General features: G+C 44.8%; 2 protein-coding genes across 6 annotated transcripts; one reads left to right on the forward strand and one right to left on the reverse strand.

The window, feature by feature from the left end:
- The first annotated feature begins 81 nt into the window (after nucleotides 1–81).
- On the forward strand, nucleotides 82–6988 carry LOC125428786 (zinc finger protein 501-like). Of its 5 annotated transcripts, XM_048489435.1 has the most exons (3): nucleotides 82–541; nucleotides 1059–1186; nucleotides 5117–6988. In XM_048489435.1, the coding sequence occupies exons 2-3, from the start codon at nucleotides 1183–1185 to the stop codon at nucleotides 6283–6285; spliced, it is 1173 nt and encodes a 390-aa protein (XP_048345392.1). In that variant the 5' UTR covers nucleotides 82–541; nucleotides 1059–1182; the 3' UTR covers nucleotides 6286–6988. The 5 variants fall into 5 exon arrangements, with proteins under 5 accessions (XP_048345392.1, XP_048345391.1, XP_048345393.1 ...); XM_048489434.1 differs by lacking the exon at nucleotides 82–541 and having other exon boundaries at nucleotides 849–1186; XM_048489436.1 differs by lacking the exon at nucleotides 82–541 and having other exon boundaries at nucleotides 849–1186; nucleotides 5120–6988.
- Nucleotides 6989–10279: 3291 nt separating this feature from the next.
- On the reverse strand, nucleotides 10280–22718 carry LOC125427684. Its single transcript, XM_048487236.1, has 10 exons — nucleotides 22427–22718; nucleotides 22059–22151; nucleotides 20734–21089; nucleotides 20091–20186; nucleotides 19060–19155; nucleotides 17423–17530; nucleotides 16373–16468; nucleotides 14609–14701; nucleotides 11890–12903; nucleotides 10280–11175 (listed from the first exon to the last, which is right to left on the reverse strand). Exons 3-10 carry the CDS (start codon nucleotides 20819–20821, stop codon nucleotides 10280–10282), a joined length of 2487 nt encoding a protein of 828 aa, XP_048343193.1. The 5' UTR covers nucleotides 20822–21089; nucleotides 22059–22151; nucleotides 22427–22718.
- Nucleotides 22719–23845: the final 1127 nt, after the last annotated feature.

Here is a 23845-nt window from a genome sequence, read left to right on the forward strand (position 1 = left end):
ACCCGCAGCCCCGTCCCCCTCCCCGGGTCAGCCCACGGATTTCCTGCCTGGCTGGTCCGTCCCTCCTCCACCAGCCTCATCGCTGGAGAAACTCACCTTCGCACCGGCAGCCTTTACCAAGCTCAGGCGACACCTGCGCGCGCGCGCTCCCGGGACGCGCGCCGCTCGCTCCAGAGGGCTGCCCCGTGCAATTTGGGGAGGTCCCTTTTTGGGGATGGGAGGCTGGTGGAGTGAAGGAGGGGCAGAGAGCTTTGCTTCCTAGAGAGGCCCGGCCATTTGGGGGTGGGGAGTCCGTATCGTGTGAAGCGGGCTGCTCCTCCTCGCCCGCCTTCTTCCACTCCCCCTCGTGGGAAAGTGGCCTTTGCAGTTCCCAGGGTTGGAGGCGGGGTGGGGGAGCTGGCGGAGGAGGTTGTTCGCCGCCGGCGCCGAGCAAAGTAGCTTCATGTAATCCGAAATCTTGTGGCACTTTCCGTGACACTCCAGAAAGGGCAGGCGTGTTTGACCGCCGCTTGCAACGAAATGTAGAAGACTATTGGCTCTGGTGGGTTTTCCGGGCTGTGTGGCCGTGGTCTGGTGGATCTTGTTCCTAACGTTTCGCCTGAATCTGTGGCTGGCATCTACAGAGGTGTATCGCAGAGAGAAGTCTGTTAACACGCTGTAGAAGAAGAAGAGAAGAAGAGTTTGGATTTATATTCCCCCTTTCTCTCCTGCAGGAGACTCAAAGGGGCTGACAATCTCCTTGCCCTTCCCCCCCACAACAAACACCCTGTGAGGTAGGTGGGACTGAGAGAGCTCCGAAGAGCTGTGACTAGCCCAAGGTCACCCAGCTGGCGTGTGTGGGAGTGTACAGGCTAATCTGAATTCCCCAGAGAAGCCTCCACAGCTCAGGCGGCAGAGCTGGGAATCAAACCCGGTTCCTCCAGATTAGATACACGAGCTCTTAACCTCCTACGCCACTGCTGCTCCAGAAGACTATACAAAAGACTATACAAGACTATATTTTTCCTCGAGTAGGCTTTGGCAAGGAGTCAGATGAAGCGCTCTCTGATTTTTTTAAGGACTCTGAAGAGGCAGCATGAAAACATGCGGAGTAAATAATGAAGCTAGAATGAATTTCGATATGCCCCGTTGCGAGAGCTGTGCTCTTCCAAGCAAAGCCTTCTGAAAGCGCTACTCTGCGCCATGGGTAAGATTGTGTTGTGGCCCCCATCCTGAGGCCAGGAAGGCTCCCACGCTTCTGTTGTTCTTCAGAATGTATAAAATGGAAATGTTCAAAAGGGCCCTATACAGCTTGGGGACAGCATGCCCTGTGGACCGCCTTCTCCTGTATGAACCGCCCATCCACTTTGGAGGCCCTTGCTTTCTGAGCGTCCACTTGTGGCAACCTGAAAAAGGGCCTTCTCAGTCATGGCACCAAAACTGTGGAATTCCCTCCCAAGGGATAATTGTCAGTTTCCCTCTATTGTTGTCCTCTGCTGGTGGATGAGCTTTTTGGTGGTCCTCCTCTCTTGTTTTGATGATGTGTGTGTGTTTGTGTTTTTATTGAATTATTTTATATTTGTATTGTCAAAGGCTTTCACAGCCAAAATAAACTGGCTGTTGTGGGTTTTTCAGGCTGTGTGGCTGTGGTCTGTATGATCATGGCCACACAGCCTGGAAAACCGAAACAAGTCAGTATTTTATGTTTATTTTAAATTATATATTTGTCACCTGATGTTCACCACTTTGGGACCCTATTTTGGATGCAGAAGCGTAGCTGGGCAGGAGTGCGGCCCCTCCCCCGCATCCCTCTACCTTTTCCAGCCGGCAGAAAACAACTTTCTGCCAGCTGAAAATGGGCCAGGCTGGTGGGTCGATTCGAAGGGGGCGGGATCAAGGGTGAGTTTTGCATCCCCAGGCACGTGCCTGGTGCAATGCGCCCCCCTGTCCCCTTGTAGCTCCGCCACTGTTTGGGCGCAAAGGTGGTATAGAAATTATTAAAATAACTAAAGGTAATCAGGGTGTAGCAAAATGGAATCGGTCAGAAAATCATTTTTATAAATGGAATAGATAGTTGATCCTGTTTTTACTGTGTTGCTTTGTGTATAGTATGTCTTATGCTGTTTTTCTTAATTTTGCTGTTCTTATAGTCATGTAATCTGCTTTGAATTTCAGTGAAAGGCAGAATAATGTAAATAAATCTTTAAGGTGCTATTGAACTCCTGTGGAATTTTGTGGTACCTTAACTTTTCATTGTAATGTAAGCGTTAGCACAATAGAATCATAGAGTTGGAAGAAACCACAAGGGCCATCAAGTCCAACCCCCTGGCATGCAAGAACACACAGTTAAAGCACTCTTGACAGATGTCCATCCAGCTTCTGTTTAAAAACATCCAAACAGTGTTCATGAACAATTCCCTGCTTATTCAGATGCAGTGAATGGATCCCCCCCAGGCAGTTTTAGCTCTAACCAGTTAGTCAGAGCAAGGTGCCAAGGGTAGCTGGAGACTGTAATATTCGTGACATATATGGTGGTCCATAGTAGTTTATGTTGATATATAGAGCTCAAGTTAAGGTTAACAGCAATTAGAACCAGATAAAGACTGAAAGAACTAAAAGGAAGCAAGACATAGTGGACTTTCTTGAAAGCAACCAAGAGAAGACACAGTCGACAGCTTCAAATCTGCTCAAGACAAGCAAGTACTTTGATTTAGGCAGACCCAAGGAAGGAGTTAGGGTCTTAATTCCCCTAAGTAATAAACCTATTGTTTGAACTGTTGAACCTGGCTTGTGTCACCCCTACTCTGTCCTAGCCAAGTACAGGCCACCAAGAACAGATTCACTGGGGGGGTGGGGGGGAGAACAGTCCCTTGCCCTTTTTATCTTCACAGATAGGTTAGGTTAACCGAGCACAACTATCCCAAGGTTACCCAGAAAACTTCCATGGCAGAGTGGGAATTTGAACCTGAGTTTGCTGGATCATGTTAGACACTCTTTACAACCCCCCAATATATCCTCTGAGCCTTCTATTAGTTCTCATATTTCTTAAGATTTTATTCCCTTTTCCGATCCTTTGAAAAAAAATATGTATTATATTATTTATAGTTCACCTTTCTCATGGGGACTCAAGGCGGACTACACAGAGTACGTCAATACAATCAATAGGATGGGACATCCAATTAACATTGTCATAGGATTTGAATTGTAGAAATCAGAACCAACCAGAAATCTAAAAACAGAGCTGAAGCAAAGCATAAGTATTAATGCAATGTGTTAATTGATGTAAGAATTAAATAGTAGGATCTTATGTATAGCAACAGGCTATAGGAGCTGTACATTGTAGTATAGACTACAGTCTCTAAATCTGTACCCAATTTACTTTCTAAAAACCATTATCTACAGTACAGCCTTATTACCTGTGTAACTCTGTTTAATTCAATATTGCATACTTTACTTTGCTTACCATCTCAGTTCAAGAAATATTCTGGTGCATTTGAAACCATTCTTTTTTGGTGGGGGGGGGGAGGGAAGGGAGGAGCTTTCTGGTGTCTTAGCTGGTGTCCAATTAAGTATTGTGCTGTGCAGCCAGTACTTTTCTGTACGTGTGTTTGTTGCCAAAAGGGATTATCAAATGGTTAAACAAGCAGAGGTATAATTCCTAGAAAGTCTGAGAAACTTGATTGGGCAATGAAAAAGGAGTGGGGGCTTCTTCCTGTCCCACCTCCTGTCCCTCTCTAGGGGAAAGTGCTTTTTGGCTGTTGCAGCAATCGCAGGTTGCAGATTCGCTCCAGAGGGTGTAATGCAGAGACTGGAAGAAGCCGGTGAGTTTTAAAGCAGAGGGAACTTGGATTTTTTGGACACAAAGGACAAAAGGAAGGCAAGAAAATCCATGGCCAGAGCAGGAGGCTTTGTAGACAGAACTTCTCTCTAAAGCTGAGGATGTCAGCAGTTACAGTGAGACTCTCCCTCCTTAGCAGGTCAGGAGCGTATAAAGATAACAATTGTCTTGGGAAATGGCGAAGGAGAGAGACTCTGGTATCTGAATGAATGTGTGGTGCTAGCCACAGGGGAAAGCAAGTGGTTGTCAAGTTGGGTTACCAATGACACTTAGCATTTATTTGAACCATGACACTTAGCAATTGACGCTTTCAGTGTTCAAAGTACTTTGCAGGTATACCGATACTGTCTATATAATGCCCTCTGTCAAGAAGCCAGATTTGAACCCCAGTCCTCCTTGGCTTACCTTCTGTTTTTCCTTAACTAACTATCTATCTGTCTGTCCGTCCGTCCGTCCGTCTATCTATCCATCCATCCGTCTATCTATCCATCTATCTATCCATCCATCCATAGACAAGTGTCTATCCATCCATCTATCTATTTGATTTCTAAACCACCCTCCCCCTAGGGGCTCAGGGGGACAACAATGATAAAACAACTTAAAAACATACCATAAAACTGATTCGCAATAATAAGATTCTCTGCTGTGTCTACTTCTAGCCCAGATGAGGAAAGCAACGGTTTTAAAACAGTGGCTTAACAAGAAGGGATTTTGACAGGGATGACAAATGTTGCACTTGCTAGAAACCTTTCTTCTGCTTAGCTGTTCAATGGTCCAGAAGCCTAGCTGGCTTCCTTTGTTCTCGGCTACTTTCTTGCCTGTATAATGTTTTGGCAAGGGGGTGGGGGGTAGCCATAAAGACGCTCAAGGCTCTGTTTAACCCAGTCTGCCAACATCTGTCAGAGGTCCTTACAAACTCTACTCAATGCTCATCCCTGCTATTTCAGCAGCAGGCCATTTTGGGAGCTAGAACAGTACAGTGGCTAAGAGAAGAGAAATCTCCTCTCTGCTGTCAACAGATAGTTCTAGGCATGCCACTGATATTTCAGCCTTCAGTTGTATTCAGGGTTATACAGTCATGTGCTTGAAAGGCGTTGCCTGTACATGACTAAGACCCACAAACTATTAACTAAGCTTTTGCCTATCTTTTCTTCTGTTTTACAGCTGGGGGAAAACTTTTATTAATACAAAGGAACATCTGGATACTTTCCATGCAGGTCCCCCCCTCTGATACTTCATAATCAAATTTGTCTATGGGTCTCCTGTTATATCCATTTCATGATTTCTTGTTTCTTCTAGCAGTCAATGTGCGAATGAATGAAAGAGAGGCAAATCAGCTGGTGAGACCAGAGAAAGTGGCATACAATGGGGAATCGTTGGAAGAGGACTTGTATCAGTGTCCTGGGACATCTGTAAACCAGCAGGTAACTCATCCTGGGGAAATATCAAGGAAAGCCCTTCTTTATGTGCAAGGATCAGATTGTGCAAGAAGCTTCCATGAGAGCTTTGCCCCCTTGAAATTCGATGTGGCAGACAAGTTGTACAAATGCTCTTTTTGTGGGGAAGATCTCAAGCAGCGATCCTACCTCATCAGGCATGAGAGGACCCACACAGGAGAAAAACCCTACAAATGTTCAGTTTGTGGGAAAAGCTTCAGCCAGAGATCTCACATAATTACACATGAGAGGACTCATACAGGAGAGAAACCATACAAGTGCTCAGATTGTGGGAAAAGCTTCAACCGCAGAGCAAACCTCATGGCCCATGAAAGGACCCACACAGGGGAGAAACCATATGAATGTTCAGATTGTGGCAAATGCTTCAGCCAGAGCTCATGGCTGATGGCACATAAAATAATCCACACTGGTGAGAAGCCCTACAAGTGCCAGGACTGTGGGAAGTGTTTCAATCACCGGTCAAGCCTCATTAAACATGAGCGGTCCCATTCAGAAGAGAGACCTTACACTTGCTCCAACTGTGGTAAGTCTTTCAATGAGAGTTCAAAGCTTATCAAGCATCAAAGAATTCACACAGGGGAAAAACCATACAAGTGTCCCTGGTGTGGAAAAAGCTTCTGCTTTAGGTCCAGCCTTAGTCAACATGAGAGAACACACACAGGGGAGAAGCCATATGAATGCTGCGACTGTGGTAAAAGGTTCAGGCAGAAGTCACACCTGATTAGACATGAGAGGATGCATACTGGTGAGAAACCGTACAATTGCTCGGACTGCCTGAAAACCTTTAGCCGGAGCTCAGCTCTCATTGAACACAAAAGGATCCACACAGGAGAGAAGCCATACAAGTGTTCATTCTGTGGGAAGAGTTTCAACCAACGCTCATACAGCATCATTCACGAGAGAAGCCACACAGGGGAGAAGCCGTATAAATGCTTAGACTGTGGAAAAAGTTTCAATCAGAGATCCCACCTTGGGATACATGAGAGGACCCATGCCACTGAAAAACCGTAATGTTCTCTGTCTTGTTGTGAAACTTTTGTCAGATGTGTGCTCTGAACTTTATTAGAATCTGACACAAGTGAGAAACAAGAGTTTTAGATCACAGTACATTCTATCATGACAATCTTATTCATTGAGCTTGTTGTATATCAATGACCATCCTGCGACATACTTCAGGTACTGCTACACAAAATCTGGCAATGCTGTTTATCAGGATTGGTATCTGTAAGCTGCAAGGAAATATAACATTATCCTGTGTGTCCTTGAAATCTATGCAGCAGTGGCACGAAATATAACATTATCCTGTGCGTCCTTGAAATCTATTCAGCAGTGGCACGAAGCAATGAAACTTTATATCACTATGCACTGAAAATGAATCTGGCTTCATAACAATGCAAGAATATGTCCACTCTCCCACATGGTTGCTGGTGGTCCCCGGCCCCTCTATGATGCGGCTGGCCTCCACTGGGGCCAGGGCCGTGCCTGGTGGAACAGCCTCCCTCCATCTGTCCGGGCCCTGCGGGACCTTGGTGAGTTCCGCAGGGCCTGTAAGACTGAGCTGTTCCACCGGGCTTTTGGGGGGCCGGCTGCTGAGGATGCCCCCTGTCTCCTACCCCCTTCCCCTTGTTTTCTGTTTGTTTAATTAAGTGGCCCATTTTAGTGGGGACCTTTTGGGTTCCCCTGGGGGGGGGGGGTGTTGGTTTTAGTTCTCGGATGCTGGGTGTATTGCTTTTATTGGCCTAAATAAGGAGACAGGGCTTGTATTACATTTGTACTGGTTTTAACCTTCCCCTGTCTGTATGTGTTTATTTGTACACCGCCCTGAGCCCTTTGGGGGAGGGCGGCATAAAAAACCAATAAAAAATAAATAAATGGCCAGTAGAACTTAAGAACTGCCATCTCAGTTAAAAGAGAGGATAATGTATCAAGGGAATTGGGGGGGTGTCTTGACATAACACACACAAGCCGGTTTTGTAACCCCAGCAGAACACTGACTTCTTCCAACTTTCCTCATATGGTGAGTCCCATTGAGAGGGAAAGATAAAATGATTGACATAAGCTTACCCAAAGGGCTCCAGGCTTCCTCAACTTTTGTCTGAGACGTTGACACTACACACTTAGTTTGTAGGCCCATGGTGAGCAGCTGCTTTTTAAATGGAACTGTATTTTCTGTCCTGCCTATCTCATTTTTATTCCTCCTGACTGTGAAGGAGCTCAGAGTATTGATGGTGTTCAGCCATTTACAGTTTATCCACACAATGACCTCATGAAATAGTTTAGGCCAGCAATCCCCAGTGGGGTGTGCATGGGTGTTATTGTATCCACCAATGTATTTTCTGGTGCCCATCTCCTTTCCCACAGCAAAGAGTCAATCCTAGATGTCTCATTGGAGCAGGAACAGCTTCAGAAGAGTCCTGGAGGCATGTCTGAAAGGAGTGCCCATTCACAACAGCTGCCTCCACCATGGCAGAGTGCTTAGCTTTAATTCCTCCTAACATTTTGAGAAGGGCCCTGTGTCAACAGACCACACTTGAACTCATACAATGAGGACAACCAGAGTTTCTGTTTGTTTCCTACCTGGGGGAAAGAACAAACTTAAAAGCTGCCCTTGTTTCAGGGCAGAACCTAGTGATAACAAACATGGTGCTGAGTTTGTTTCTCTACCTTAACATGTTATTGATTGATTGATTGATTGATTGATTGGGCTTTTATACTGCCCCATCCCCAAGGGCTCTGGGCGGTGTACAACATAAAATATAGGTAAAATAGATTACTAAAATCTTTAAAACAGCGGTAACAATAACACATATGGCAATGATAATAATAAGTCAGGTGAGGCACATTTATCGCCAACCCCATCTTTTCTTTAAAATTCTCCCCAGGAGAAAAGGGGGGGGGGGAGGGCGGCGAGCCACATTGGATGGTGGCCTAGATAAAAAGGCCGGTTATGATGATGGAAGCCTGTGTCTTGATACTGCCATGTTTATGCATTTAGTTCCCTCACACTGTTAAGATGCTACAAAAAGCAGCAGGAAAGAACATGCATTTTGATAGTATCTTATTTCCATAGTGAGGAGAGAAAAGTGAACACATGCACGGCAACTCCCATTTATTTACTATCGGGATTTGTTCTTTCCTTTGCTCATGCTCTAACAAACAGGTGCGTAGCTGATGGTGGGGTAGGAAGAGGGTTTCTAAGTTGAATCTTCCAGTTCTAGCCTATCAGTGGGTTGGAGATAAGTAGGGTATTGCCAACTTCAAGATGGGGCAGGCAATCGCATGGAATTATAATTGATCTTCATACTACAGGGATCGGCTCCACCAGAGAAAATGGCTATTTTGGATGATTGGCTGGGTGGATGTTGTACCACATCGAGGTCCCTCCTCCCGCAACCACACCATCCACAGGCTTCACCCCCAACATTTCCAGGAATTTCTCACCCCCTGTGGCCCCATTACAAAGAAGGTCAACCAATTATTTTCTCCCTCTCCTCACCTAGCTTCAATTCTTCCCAAATCAAACAAGGACTTGTTAAACTGAAGGGAATTTAAGTAAGCTTGTATTAATCTCAGAGGTGTATCTAGGACAGGGGTAGGGAACCTTTAACACTCAAAGAGCCATTTGGACCCGTTTTCCACGGGAAAAGAAAACACTTGGAGCCGCAAATAATTTTTGACATTTAAAATAAAGATAACGCTATATATATTGGGGCTTTTTTTACCTTTTACTCTCGCTCATTCTGAGAAAGCGATGGACGCGCTTCACCGCATTGCTCCTGCAGGGTGGGCAAGGATGCCAGCTGCCGCTCGGCCTCGCCGGTCACTGGGGAAGCGCCGCCCGCTCCAACGGGCGGCCGAGAGGGGAAGCTCACAGTCGCTCCAGCCGCATTATGGCGGGCAGTTGGTGCGTCAGCTCCTGCCACCTGCAGGGCAGGCAAGCGATGGTCGGGCGCTGCTCGCCTGTGGAGCCAGCAGAAAGTGCAAGAGCAGAAGAGCCGACGCGGCCTCTCAAGCTTCGCAGGTTCCTCACCCTGATCTAGGGAAAAATGTAGCAAAAATCGAGGAATTTCTGTCCCCACCCCACCCCATGTGGTGGTCATTTTACGTTCATAATGCCAAAACTACGTAATACCGTAATCATATTCAGAATTACCATGGATTTACTAGCGATTATGTTTTGACTCAGGTCAAATCTCAAAGCTTCCATCGACTTTAATTAGGAAAACGCCCCATACTCACAGATCTTAGCATAGATAGTGAAGGCGATCAAAAATGTTTTCAGCGAAATTATTTTATACACTTTAAAGGGATCTAATGAGCATTTTCAAAATGTTTTTATAAATGCTTCCTTTGATAGTTCTAATGGCATAAATGCTTACAACTTCAAAATGTAGCAGTCCCTCAGAAGCACCAAAGATAACTTCTCTTGTAATACTGAGAATTTGCAAGTAGCCTCTTTACAAAGATTTCTGTAAGATAAGTTTACAAACCTGTGTTAGGAGTCTTTAGGGTAGTGACATTGAGCCGAAACCTGCATTAATGAACATGTCAATGGCGTATTCTTGAATTAATAGACATGTGAAAATATGAAAAGTTTGGTGCCCATATCTTAAGGATCCCTCCACAACATATCTGTATTTACTGCACAATCCAGATACTACACTATAGAATCCATCTTTCAAGATCCTCTCTCCACCCTCAGAAAATTGAGATCACAGGATCTGCCGTTCCATCCAAACGGAAAGTGTGTCAGCTCACAGAATGAATTTTCTTTTGAGAACTCCATGACAATATTTGCTCCAAAGCACAGATGAAGGCTCTTACCTGTACCTTGCTACATCAGGGGGACCTTCCACAGTCTCTTGCTGATGCAAATCTGTCCATGAGGTCATCAAAGTCCATCTTCTCTGTCTCTTCTCTTTCCACACATAGCAGAGCAAGATCATGGTATCTCTTTGCTGATCCATAATTGAGCTTCTCAGATATGGGAAGTATCAATTCTAATTTACTGGAATAAGTTCAACTCACAGCTGGCGATGGAAACTGCAATGGTTAGCAGTATCTGGATAGCAACAGTGAGATTGAAGAAGGCGGACTCATCTCCAAACTGAACAATGAATTCAAGAAGCTGCTCAGGACTAGATATCCGCACCTCATCTTGCCCTGACAGTAGCATTCTGCAGTCCAAAATATCATGATAGAGCTTCTGCCCATCAATATCACTGCTGTAGAAATTGCCCAAATTGACACACTTCTCCTGTAGGTCTTGGATGTCAGTGCCATAACACAGTTTCTCGATGTCAAGGAGGAATCCAAACTTGGTATCAATGTTGTGCAAACGAGTGAAACTTTCGTTTATCTCTCTGTGAAGATGATCAAGTACTGCCTTCATACTTCTTTCCATTTCCTTGATTTCTGTTAACCCTGCCTCTCTTGCTTTCACAAGAGGCATTGTTTTTCTATATCTCCTAAAACATTCAAATTCAACATTAAATTTCTGGCACAGACTAATGCCATCATCAATTGATTCACTAACCAAAATGTCTCTGTTAGCATCAAAATGATATTGGAGCGATCTTAGATCTTGGGCAGCATAGTGAAAGTTCATCCTGGGATTTCGTAGCCTCCTTTGAACAAGGTCAATGCGACCAAGTACCTTGTCCCAAAATCCTACATAACTCAGAAAGTCATAACTCAACAGGCAACTGACCAGCACCTTCGCTTCACGCCTTGACGCATCAGTCTCTTCTCTATCATCTTCCATGTTCTGGAGAAGTTCGATTATATCCTCAAGATGCATTCGGAGAGGTTTCACAGCTTCTGCCTTTGCACTCCACCTGGTTTCGGATTGTGACTCGAGACTCAAAGGCACAGCCTCTTGGAGTTTTGCCCAGTGCTTGTCTGAATTTGCAAAAAACGCAAACAGAGCATCTAAGTCTGCAAAAAATGTGCCCATCTTTGGTTCTTGAGAGGATGCATGAACACCCACCAAGTTGAGTGAGTGATTGTCACAATTTACGAACAAAGCCAGGTGGTTTTTTCAGTTATTCCCTGATGTACATCACTTCTGAGTCCAGCCATTACAGCAGTGTTGTCAGCACTGTAATCGACAATCCTTCAGGATCCAGTTTGTCCCTCCTCCAGCTGTCCCAAGATTTCCGTCAAGCTCTCTGCATCTTCTATTGCGGATCCAGATGAAACCAAGAAAGGACTCTCTAACACAGACTTTTCTGCTCTCAGCATCAATGTCCACGTACCTAACAACTTCTGACATCAGGTCATGATGTGCCAGATCAGGAGTTGAATCAAACATGATGCCATAGTACTTGGCAGAACGAATCTTTCTCAGTATATTCTGACGAACTACAGAAGCCATGAGGTGGATGAACTCATTTTGGATACCCGGTGAAAGGTAAGATTCTGAGCATGCATGACTTTGGATGTTAACAAGATGCTGTTTCATGACAGGGTCATGGTGAGCCAGGAGCTTAACGAACTCCAGGAAATTTCCTACATTGGATTCATAATCCAGTTGAAATGACTCTGTGGCTCCTGACATAAGGCAAGTTCTGGATCACAAGGGTTTTACACAGTCTAGACTCCTCGGCCAAATACCACGCCACTTCTGCCTCTCCTTCTCAATCGGTGTCTGTAGGTCAGTATCAATTATTTCTCTGCTCATGGCCAAATTTTTCTCCATTTCTTTCCACTGGGTAAAGCACTCCCGATGATTGCGCCCGTTTTCATGGCTAGTAATCCTGTCATATTTTTTCCACTGGCCAAACCCGGATTCCCTCTCCAATGCGGACTGAACTTCTGATCTTGAAAACAGAAGGCAGAAACAGAAGGCTGTCCTTTTGGAGGGTGAATACATGAGCCATGAGCGCGTCACCTCCTTACCCTGACCATCTCCCAATCTCACTTTGAACCACCTTTTGGACATTCGACGATTTTGGGGTGGTGTGGGTTTGAAAGGCCCCTCGCTATTCTGAAAATACCTGGATCCCATCTGAACCATTTGTGTTCTCAACGCATCAGAAATACGTGGTCTTTGGGTTACCTTATTGAACGGCAGAAGCCCCACATCATGCTTTAGGATGACTTCTGGCATGGCTGACAAACACTCCTCGACACCCTCCGGCTCACCAGGTTCAGATGTGTCAACAGTTTCTGTCTCCTCAGGTAAAATTTCTTCATCTTCCTCCATCTCAACACTCTCTGATGTAGCCTGAGACTGGTTTGAAGGAGCTGATAGGGGCTTCTTAAAGAAGATAAAGATGAGTTGCCTTGGTTTCGTTGCCTCCTCCGCTGTCAACTTTAGTCTCTTCTGTTCTTGTGCTTCACTCTCATTTTTCTTTTGTTGACTGTGCTCCATTTGGCTTGATTCCATTGCCTCCTCCGCTGCCAAGTTTTGTCTCTTCCGTCCTTTCTTTGCCTCCTCCACTGCCAACTTTAGTCTCGTCTGTCCTGCTACTCCACTCTCCTTTTCTTGTCTGAGCTCCATATGGCTTGATTTCTTTGCCTCCTCTGCTGCCAACTTTAGTCTCTTTCGTCGTGCTGCTCCACTCTCCCTTTTCTTTGGTTGTCTGTGCTCCATTGTGGTAGCCTCACACACCAACTGCTTTTCACCTGTGAGAATGAAGGATATTTTACATCTCCATCAAACTTGCCAATGCAGGAGAACGCTGTGAACTATAGAGAGGCAGGCAGCACAAACATGGTAGAGAGGTTGACGGAACACTGTAGTGTGATCCCTAACAAATTATATGCTTTAAATGCACATGCAACAGGAAGACAGTGTTGAAATGCGGGCATGTGTGGAAGTGCACAAGCTAATCTGGTTCACCAGATAAGCCTCCTTAAAACAGAATCTTACTGAAACACAGACCAGAGCAATTGGCTGCAACAGACCCAGGATTTATATCTGCAGGCAAATTGGAAACACAGTGAAATATTAATAAGCATTCAGTCCAGGTGCTAGGGAGCAACAGCCGCGGAAGGCCATTGCTTTCACCTCCTGCATGTGAGCTCCCAAAGGCACCTGGTGGGCCACTGCGAATAGCAGAGAGCTGGACTAGATGGACTCTGGTCTGATCCAGCTGGCTTGTTCTTATGTTCTTTTGTTCTTAGATGCACATGCAACAAGAAGAAAGTCTTCTAAGAAGAAGGCATAATATTGTTCTTCTGAAATATTGTTCTCAGTCCCTGGGGACCAAACCTTTCATACAAAGCAGTGAGTAATACTGGTATATGCGCAGAGCATTTCTCTAGAGCTTTCTGGCCATGCCATACTAAAACTTTTCCAAACCCACTTTCTAAGTGCTCATCTTATCTGGGTTGCTAGGCTGCTCAACCACGCTCCATAGTAACAGACTTGAAACATTTAACAAGCCATAATATTGTATTGTCAAGTTTTCACAGTTTGATTGACAGGTTAGGCCAAGGATAGCTTAAGAACATTTCGCTGAGTCTAGGCTGAGGCATCTTCAGAGGATCTAAGAGGATCCTCTGAAGATGCCAGCCACAGATGGTATAAACGCCAGGAGAGAATGCTGCTAGAACACGGCCATACAGCCCGGAAACCACACAGCACCCAAGCCATAATATTGTTCTTCTAAAATAGCAGACCATGGACCACAATATCATACCACATCTTCCCTCTAATATTTCAGGTCCACTTTTTAAATATATCTATGCACTTAGTTGCTTAAGCTTCCTCCTAGAGGACACTGTCTACCTGAAATGCTGTGGTCAGCCTATCTCTGTGTGCAGCCGCTGCTGCTCACTCCTACTTTGCCTCAGCCTTCCTCTTTGTATGCATCACAATCACTGAGGATTCACACCAAATTTCCCATGGTGCGATTCAGGCTGGGCCCCTGTGTCTTCAGATCGCCTCTTGGCCTTCCTAAGACACTGAAGCTAATGGGTGCATGTGCACCATGCATGTAGTGATTTCCAAGTGTTTGAAGTCTTCCAAATATGTGCCCCAGGGGCACCTGCAAGCTGCAGCCACCAGCACGGTTACACCAAGTCTGTCTTGAAGTCAGTGTATGGACCTGGGAGGAGGAGGAGGGGTATGGGGGTGATTTTCCGCCCTCCATGTGACTAAATGGCCATAGCCTGGGGATATTTGAGCCCATATGTCCCCCTGGGTGGTGCGTCCCTTGATAACTCTTTCCCTGGCTGCAAGCCTAAGGGAAAGACACTGTGATCCATACTCTTATTAGTTCATCAATAACAAACCTCTAATAGCTTCACTATGTGAATTGTGCCTTAAATCCCTGTGAGAAAGGTGGATTGTAAATAAACAAAAGCAGCCAAACTCGACTCCCACCTGATTGGACATCCAACACAGTCCCTGTCTCCTCAGCATGGAAGTCTGAGACTGATGGCTCCTCTTCTGGCTCTACCTTTACAACAGGAAATCCTAAACAGGAAAGAAAGAGGAGAAGGTCAAGCAAAGTGAACATTGAATGTGTAGCTCCTACTCACTCCAGCAGAGGGTTTTTGAAGAGCATAAGGTAATTCAAGACTGCATCTTTCTGACCCTGTTTCAGAAATTCATTCACATTTGTTGCCTGCTAAAGCACTGCTATCTATTGGGAAGTGTTCAGCAACACTCCTGAGAAATTCCCAATTTCAAGTTTTTCTAGAATTCCAGACAGCTCTCATCCCATTTGACTGTCCATCTCTGATCACTTCTTAGAAACCTGGCTGCTGGCTGTGGAAAGAAGAACATCAGAAGAGCATGAAGAAGTCCTCCTGGACTCTCCACTTAGAGGGACTAGTTGGCCCAAACCAGAGGATGTAGTATAGAGGGAGGGCCAATGGTATCCAGCCCATGATTTGGGACATTCAGGTGGATCACATACTTGGAGAGCCGCAGGTTGCAGACCCCTGAACTATGGGGAAGAAGAGAGGGAAATGTACATGCTTCATCTCTTTTCTCTAGTGGAGCTTCAGGTACCTGGGGGTGGGGGTGGATAGATTTCTGATTGGGGAAATGATACAGGGGAAAAGAAGAACTCTGCCACCTTCCTCAGCACTTCTCCGGAGAGCGAGCAAGGTCTGGTGGTTAAGAGCAGGTGCACTCTAATCTGGAGACCTGGGTTTAATTCCCCGCTCTGGCACTTGAGCTGTGGAGGCTTATCCGGTGAACCAGATTAGTTTGTGCACTACAACACATGCCAGCTGGGTGACCTTGGGCTAGTTACAGTTCTTCGGAGCCCCACTCACTCACAGGGTGTCTGTTGAGGGGAGAGGAAGGGAAAGGAGATTGTACGCCCCTTTGAGTCTCCTAACAGGAGAGAAAGGGGGGATATACTCTGAAGGTCTAGAGTCAACTAATGAACGATAATATCACCAGTGAAGACACTAATGTCGCAGCAAGAATGAGGGAGGGTGTGTGGGGAAAAAGAGGGGTATTCTAGCTCCCAGGGGGATTGGTCAGGCTGAAACCTAGCAGTGCTGCCAGTGCTCTATCAGTTGCAGAGAAGCAGCTCACAGTGCCAAGGGAAATGTCTGGTGTGCCACTGTTCAGTAGATGGACAGAGAGATTCCCATTTGTGTCACTGATCATTATTCAGGACAAAAGTGAAACGATGAGCAGTATAAATCCATATTGTTCATGAAATACAAAATCCAGAAACACCATGCTGGCTCCAATATATAAAAAGATATTAAACCTATATAAAATCAACATCTTCACTGAAAAATATTGAGAGTTGGGGGCATTTAGAAGAAGAAGAAGAAGAGTTTGGATTTATATCCCCCCTTCTCTCCTGCAGGAGACTCAAAGGGGCTTACAATGTCCTTGCCCTTCCCCCCTCACAACAAACACCCTGTGAATTAGGTGGGGCTGAGAGAGCTCTGAGAAGCTGTGACTAGCCCAAGGTCACCCAGCTGGCATTTGTGGGAGTGCACAGGCTAATCTGAATTCCCCAGATAAGCCTCCACAGCTCAGGCGGCAGAGCTGGGAATCAAACCCAGTTCCTCCAGATTAGATACATGAGCTCTTAACCTCCTACGCCACTGCTGCTCCCAAAAAGTTAGCAAACCTCTAATATATACTTCATTCTTACTCAGATAACTTCTTTACCTAAACAGGCAGCTGGGACGTTCTTGTTTTCTTCCACAGCCTGATGATCCCATGAGTCTTCCTCAACTTTCACTTTTGTCATCCCTTCAGGGAACTCTGATCAGGAGAAAAAGATATTGATGGTGACGGATTAGGCTATTAAAAGGTTAATTAGCAAAGGTGCAGTTAGCCAGGACAAGAGTACCCCAGAGATAACCAGAGTTCAACCTGATTGGCTGGGCTGTAATGCTGTAGCTTCGCACCCTGTTGGCTGCTACATAAGCAGGAAGAAGCCTGTCAGAGAGGAGAGAGGGAATTGAAAGTCTTGAAAGCAGACCGAAAGTCAGTGTGACAAAAAGAGATTTCTGTCACTTCCTTAGAGTCAGTCTGAAATCTTGTCTAGTGGCAGTGAGGCCAGTGAGAGATAGAGAGAGGAAGGTTAGGTGGCCAGATTCCACTCAGTGATCTCTGAGAGACTGAGAAGAAGGATCAGTGAATGCCACAGGCCTAAGTTGGTGGAAAACAAAAGGGAAACCTATGATATGGAGACCCTCCTAAGCCAGTAAAATCCCTTTGGAGATAAGGGTGGGTATATAAAGAGTGGGTTCTGGACTGTGTGTGCAAAGTTTACCCCAAAGTCTCTACTGAAAAGCCATTCTTACTGAAATTGCTTGCTCTGTAACCATTAAGTAGTAACTGCCTAAAGTAATGCTTATGTGCCTCTCTGAACTATCATCCTGAGAAGTCTGTTAAATAAAAATCCAGTTTGTGTTTAAACTTTCAAGAGCCTCTCTATACATTCAAATTGGTCCAGTTTCTGGTGGTAGCTTTATATCTATAGTGTTCCCTGACAGGATTTCTGTTTAAAGCCCTGTGTGTGTGTGAGTTGAGGAGAGCACCATAAGCCAACAAAGTCAGCTACCCAAGTATCCACCTTCAGGAATGGGCTTCACTCCCTTTTTGGGGCCGGTGTCTTCCGTCATGGAGTGGGTGCTGTTACAGGGGCATTTAAGCCAAAAAGTTAGCATACCTTTAATATATACTTCATTCTTACTCAGATAATTTCTTTACCTGAACAGGCAGTTGGAACAGTCTTGTTTTCTTCCACAGCCTGATAATCCCACGATTCTTCCTCATCTTTCACTTCTGTCATCCCTTCAGGTAACTCATTGGAAACACCTGCAGGGGGTAGGGTTTGGCAGTTACAAGAGGAGTTCCTAACTTGATTGATGCTATGTTTATTGATTATTATTTTTGCTTGATGTTATGATTACTGATGTTTGGTATTATACTGTTGTTGTTCACCACCCTGAGCCCTTCGGGGGAGGGCAGTATACAAATCGAATAATACAATTCAATACATACAATACAACTCTGATCAGGAGAAAAAGATATTGATGGTACTGTGAGGTTTGGATCGATACTGTGAGAGATTGTGCTGCCAAGCAATCGTTGATTTTTTCCCCTCCCTTCTTCCAAAGACCTCTGGACTTTGCGTCATGCTCTAATCATAACATCACTCTACCAGTCATGGCTCTTCCCTTTTGGCTGAGAAGGAGAAACTGGCCCAAGACCACCAAATGAGAGAAGAAACCCTGATCTCTATAAGAGGGAGGGAGGACCCCACCTAGATACAGTTAGGGATTCATCAAGCCCCTGCCAGCATGGCCAATTGGCCATGCTGGCAGGGGCTGATGGGAATTGTAGTCCATAACATCTGGAGTGCCAAAGGTTCGCCACCACGGTCCTAGCGTCATGCTCTAATCATAACATCACTCTACCAGTCAGAGTAAGAAGTACTATGTTAGATGGGCCAATGTTATCAGTTGGCAAAAAGGATCTTTGTATTCTATCATCCCTCATTTGCCATCATGAGAGGACCTGCATGGGGCTATACTCCTCACATCCCCTCAAGGCCTAGAAGAATCAGTCACACTGAGGATCAAACCACCGAGGATGAGTCTTATTAAGCCCTTGTACATCTATTGATGTGTCCCATGCTTGGCTTGTTTTGTATGTGGACCTTCCACATACAAATACGATTTCCAGAATTCCAATATCTGATTAGCAGAGTGAACATCACGTCGGAACATTTAGTTCTAGATTCTTGAGTAAAACATGGGGTTTTTATTAACCCAGACTGATAAGAAGCTCTGAATAACTTCTCAGCACCTTCTGACTTAATTCAGCACATTCCCACACCTGAGTGAGTATATCATATTGCTGTGCATGGGGGCAGTAACTCTGGCACGCGGTTTAACTAGTGAACAATAATATCACCAGTGAAGTTACTGATGTTGCAGCAAGGATGAGGGAGGGTGTGTGGGGGGAAAGAGGGTTATTTTAGCTCCCAGGGGGATTGGTCAGGCTGAAATCCAGCAGTGCTGCCAGATAGGCCTTTGTGGCCTTATCAGTTGCAGAGAAGCAACCCAAAGTGCCAAGGAAGATGTCTGGTGTGCCACTGTCCAGTAAATAGGTGGAGAGATTCCCATTTGTGTCACTGATCATTATTCAGGAAAAAAGTGAAACAATGAACATTATAAATCCATATTGCTCAAGAAATACAAAATCTGGAAATACCATGCTGGCTCCAATATATAAAAAGATATTAAACCGATAGATATTTGGGGGGCGGGGGAGCGCATTTAAGCCAAAAAGTTAGCATATCTCTAATATATACTTCACTCTTACTCAGATAATTTCTTTACCTGAACAGGTACTTGGGAAGATGTTGTTTTCTTCCACAGCCTGATGATCCCACGATTCTTCCTCATCTTTCACTTCTGTCATCCCTTCAGGGAACTCTGATCAGGAGAAAAAGATACTGATGGTACTATGAGGTTTGAATGGATACTGTGAGAAATTGTGCTGCCAAGCAACAGTCTGCTGATTTCTCTAAAAATTTCAATGATTTTCTCCCTCCCTTCTTCCAAATACCTCTGGACAGCACATCACGGCTCTTCCTTTTGGCAGAGAAGGAGAAACTGGCCCAAGACCACCAAATGAGAGAAGATCTGAGCCCCGATCTCCTAGAGTCATGTTGTAATCATAACATTACTTTACCAGTCAGAGTAAGAAGTACTACGTAAGATGGGCCAATGTTCTCAATTGGCAAAAAGTATCTTTATATTTAATGATCCCTCATTTGACATCATCAGAGGACCTGCAGGGGGCTATGCTCCTCACATCCCCTCAAGGTCTAGAAAAGTCAGTCATGCTGAGGATCGCACCACCGAGGACGGGTCTTATAAAGCCCTTATAGATCTATAGATGTATATCACTTTGGCATTTGCCTTGTTTCGTATGTGGACCTTTTAGCAACCATGCTGGTAAAAGCAAGATAAAAAATGCTATAATTATCACTTCAGAATAAGAGCAAAAAGATTGGCTGTGATACATTCTTCCGGGGTGCAAGTACAGGAAAATACAATTTCCAGAATTTCCAGTATCTGATTAGCTGAGCAAAAATCACCTCAGAACATTTAGTTCTAGATTCTTGACTAAAACATGGGGCTTTTATTAACCAGGACTGACAAGAAACTCTGAATAAATTCTCTGCACTTCCTGACTAAATTCAGCACATTCCCGCACCTGAGTAAGCATCAGGGAAGGCCTTGGTTTCCTCACAGCCCTGGTGATTCGATTTCCAGGGATCATCATTTTCTTTCTCCAACTTTACAGATCAAAGTAACACTGTCATACCTCAAATATACACTTATTTCTTAGATAATTTCTTTACCTGAACAGGCCCTTGGGACGGCCATGTTTTCTTCCACAACCTGATGATCCCACGATTCTTCCTGATCTTTCACTTCTGTCATCCCTTCGGGGAACTCTGATCAGGAGAAAAATACAAGAGATATTGATGGTACTATGAGGTTGGATGGATACTATGAGAGATTGTGCTGCCAAAGAAGGGCTATATCAACTGAAAAACATAAGAGGAGATAGTCAAGTTTCATATTCTAATGATTGCAGATAATTACACTGCATGCTGACTAGTTTTTGGTCAAATCCCAGAGTGTATCCTTGTTTAGGCCGTGTGGTGTCAAAATTAACTTTCCGTTCACACACACCCAGAACACAGTCATGCCCCTTATTTCATATCTTCCAGTGTATTCTTCCCCTCATGCATTTCTTTTAATGTTCTCTTCCCCTTCCCACAACAAAGACCTGGTGAGGTAGGTGGGGTGGAGAGAGTTTGGAGAGAACTGAGACTACCCTAAGGTCACCCAGCAGGGTTCATATGGCGAGCTGAGGAAACAAACCCATTTCACCAGATTCAAGCCTGCTGCTAATGTGGAAGAGAGCGAAATCAAATGTGGTTATCCAGATTAGAATCCACGACTCTTAATCACTACACCTTGGCAACCATCACTCACCTGAGTGAACATCAGGGACTGCTTGGGTGTCCTCCAATCTCTGGAAACTTGGAATACTTGGTTTTTTCCTTTGTTCCATTTTCATCATTACATCAAGAGTCTATGTTCAGGATGGTAATGGAGGAAACAGCCAGAAGAGTTATTTTGATCTCCTAGGCTACAAACACATGTTTTTGTCCAGTTCCTCAAATTATGCCCACAAATTGTTTGGCTTTGGCATGAAATATTTCTGTGCCCTCCTCCAAGATGTATTTTGACAGGCTTTCTTTTTTCTCCAATTTTGCTTAATCAGAGATCCAGGGCTCTTTCTCTTGAGGAAACCAGAAGAATCAAATCCAGTTCACAGCTTGAAAAATCTGGTAAACAAAAGACACAGATGCAAGCAGACAGAATTTAGGACCCAACATAGCCATTCTGCACAAACAAGATTCATGAAATCAAATCCAGAATCAATACAAAAACGGGGCAGTTAAGTTTTGAGGGCTGGTTTCTAGCTGGTGAATTCATACAAGCTACTAAATCTCAGAACTTTTTGAAGCACCATCAATGCCAATCAGTCAAAGTTCAACTACCTACATTCATACAGAAAAATAAAAAAGAACACAGAAATGCATATAAATATTCAGTATGGCTCAAATATAAGATGCTGGCTGGATATTTGTTTAAAAAATTAATAGTCATAATAAAATAAGCTGAGCAGGTGAGAAATTACAGGGGGAAGGAACAATCCCCCCTCCAGATTTTATGAGCTTTCAGAGACCGCAAGTTGGCCGTTTCCCCCCTTTGACCTGATCTAAGTTACTCTCAACATTTGATGCCTTCTGGAGCCTAGTCAGTCTTCACCAGGTAGCACTTTGGGAGGTTCCTTTTTGAAAAGGAGGAGGGACTTCCTTTTTCGACCTGACTGATCATATTTTTTGCATGACTGGGAAACCACCAAATAGATGGAGATCCATAGTTTGCCTGTGGATCTCCTGACCTTGTTGCTTTTCCAACAAGCACAATAGCTCACTGTTTTGCCAGTATATATAGCTAGGGTTGCCAGCTCTGAGTTGGGGAATTCCTAGAGATTACTGTGGTGGAGAAGAGACTTCAGTCTTACTGTACTTTCAAAGTCACCAAAGTTGCCATAAACTGTACCCTCCAAATTCACCTCCAAAGAGGTCTATGTCATGGCAAGATCATTTTTTAATTCTGGAAGATCTCCAGGCCCCACCTAGAGACTGGTGATCTCAGCTAGCAAGAAACCAGTACTTCCCACCTTTATTTCAGCCCATAATTCAGAGAACCCTCCATTATCACGAAATCGGATCCTAAATTTTCACCTTACAGTCACGACCTTCAGCAAGTAGCCTTGAACCGAGTTGAGAACTGGATTCATAACTCCAGTGAACAACAGTCTTTCAGTCTCAGCCCATCTGCAACAGAGGGGGATAAGAAACACTAGCGCTCCGTACCTACTACTATTATAAAAGAAACTAAAGAGTTTTCACCTTTAAGCCAGAATGAGAATTCGTGGGGAAAGCACAAAGAAATGGAAAAAATGATCAGAGAAAAAGTACAAAACGAGTGAAATGCAGTGAGCCCTAAAACGAATCGTGCGTGGGAATGGACTACATGCTTGACCCCAAAAAGCATCTTTGGGGGCTTTCCTGAGCCAGGGTCACCTCCCGCCCCAGTTTGAAATCCTCACCAAGGATCCTCCAGGAAGCCAGATCTGCTGCCCCTTCTCTCGACCAATTGATCCCTCCTTTGCAGCTGCTTCTCAGTCCTCATGGGATCCTCTCAGTCGCCATCATGATTTCCAAAAAGGGGTTCTTCTTTAAAAGAAAGGGAATGGAGTTACGGGGTCCCCGACCCCTTTCTCACGTGGTAGCTAAAGAGGGTTTGCTTTTTGTTTTTCGCTTCCCACCATGTGATGGAGGAAAGAGCCCTTTGCAAGGCAAAGCAAGGCAAGGGAAACCCTTCCGCGCCGCTCCCTGAGCTCATGGATGCACGCGGGGTGGATGTGATCGGCTACCGATTGCTTCGGGCTGCCTCCTGGGAGCTAGAGGGAAGCAGCTAAAAGCGCATAGTAGGTTTTTTCCCACTCCAACCTTATCGCGGGTTTACTCAGGAGTAAGCCCTATTACTTGTAAGGGACGGTCCCTCCCTCCCCCCAAAAAATGCACCACGGCTCTATCTTATGCATACTTATTTGGCATTTGAGAGGGTGTGGAGAAAAGCCCTAGGTCAGTGGTAGACCATGTGCTCTGCATGATACAAGGGCTCGGGTTCAAGACCAGCGTTGTCCACAAGCCTGGAGAAAAACGTGCTACAGCTTTAATCTGAAGAGCGTCAATGGGAAGCTGAAGCATTCATTCATTCATTCATTCATTCATTCATTCATTCATTCATTCATTCATTCAAACTTCTATGCTCCATAGGGCTCAGAGCGGCTTAAGTTTAAGATGAAAATAAAATATATTAAAATAAAATACATTAAAATACAGTACATTTTGCTGTATTGTACACTGGGGAAGGGGAGAAACCTTGGTGTAAAATTGGAGAACGGGCCAGAGCTGCACTGCACTGCCATTTTCTTAATTCTAGTCAAAAGTTTGCAAGAAGCACATCCTGGCGGCTTAAGATACCAGAAACAGGGAACCCCCACTCTTCTGCCTGAAGCCATGCTGAGCTCTCTCAGGGTTGCCAGCTACCCATCCCCAGCAAGGGTTTGCCTGCTAAGTCATTCATTTGCCTGCCAATGATCTTTGGTACAGGACAGGGTGACTGTGGTGGGATACTGTGACGTACATATGCGAATCAGGTTGTAAAAAATAGCCAACTAGCATTGACTTTACAAATTGTAGACTCGCTTTGGGTACAGGGTCAGGAGTCTGGTGCGCCCCAGAGAGGCCAGAGAGTGAGAGAGATATTATTTAAGATGCAGCAGAAATAAACAGGTCACTGAACCAAAGTTAGGAGTGATGATATATTCATAGTTCAGAGGTTATTTAGAGATACAAATGCCAATCTTCTTTACCTCATTTATTCCATCACATCAGCACAACCTTTTACATGATGTTACAGGTTGACCTCACATCAGATAATGTCATATAATCCTGTGATC

This window comes from Sphaerodactylus townsendi, linkage group LG03 (assembly GCF_021028975.2).
Source record: "Sphaerodactylus townsendi isolate TG3544 linkage group LG03, MPM_Stown_v2.3, whole genome shotgun sequence".
In the NCBI taxonomy this organism is placed as follows: Eukaryota; Metazoa; Chordata; class Lepidosauria; order Squamata; family Sphaerodactylidae; genus Sphaerodactylus; species Sphaerodactylus townsendi.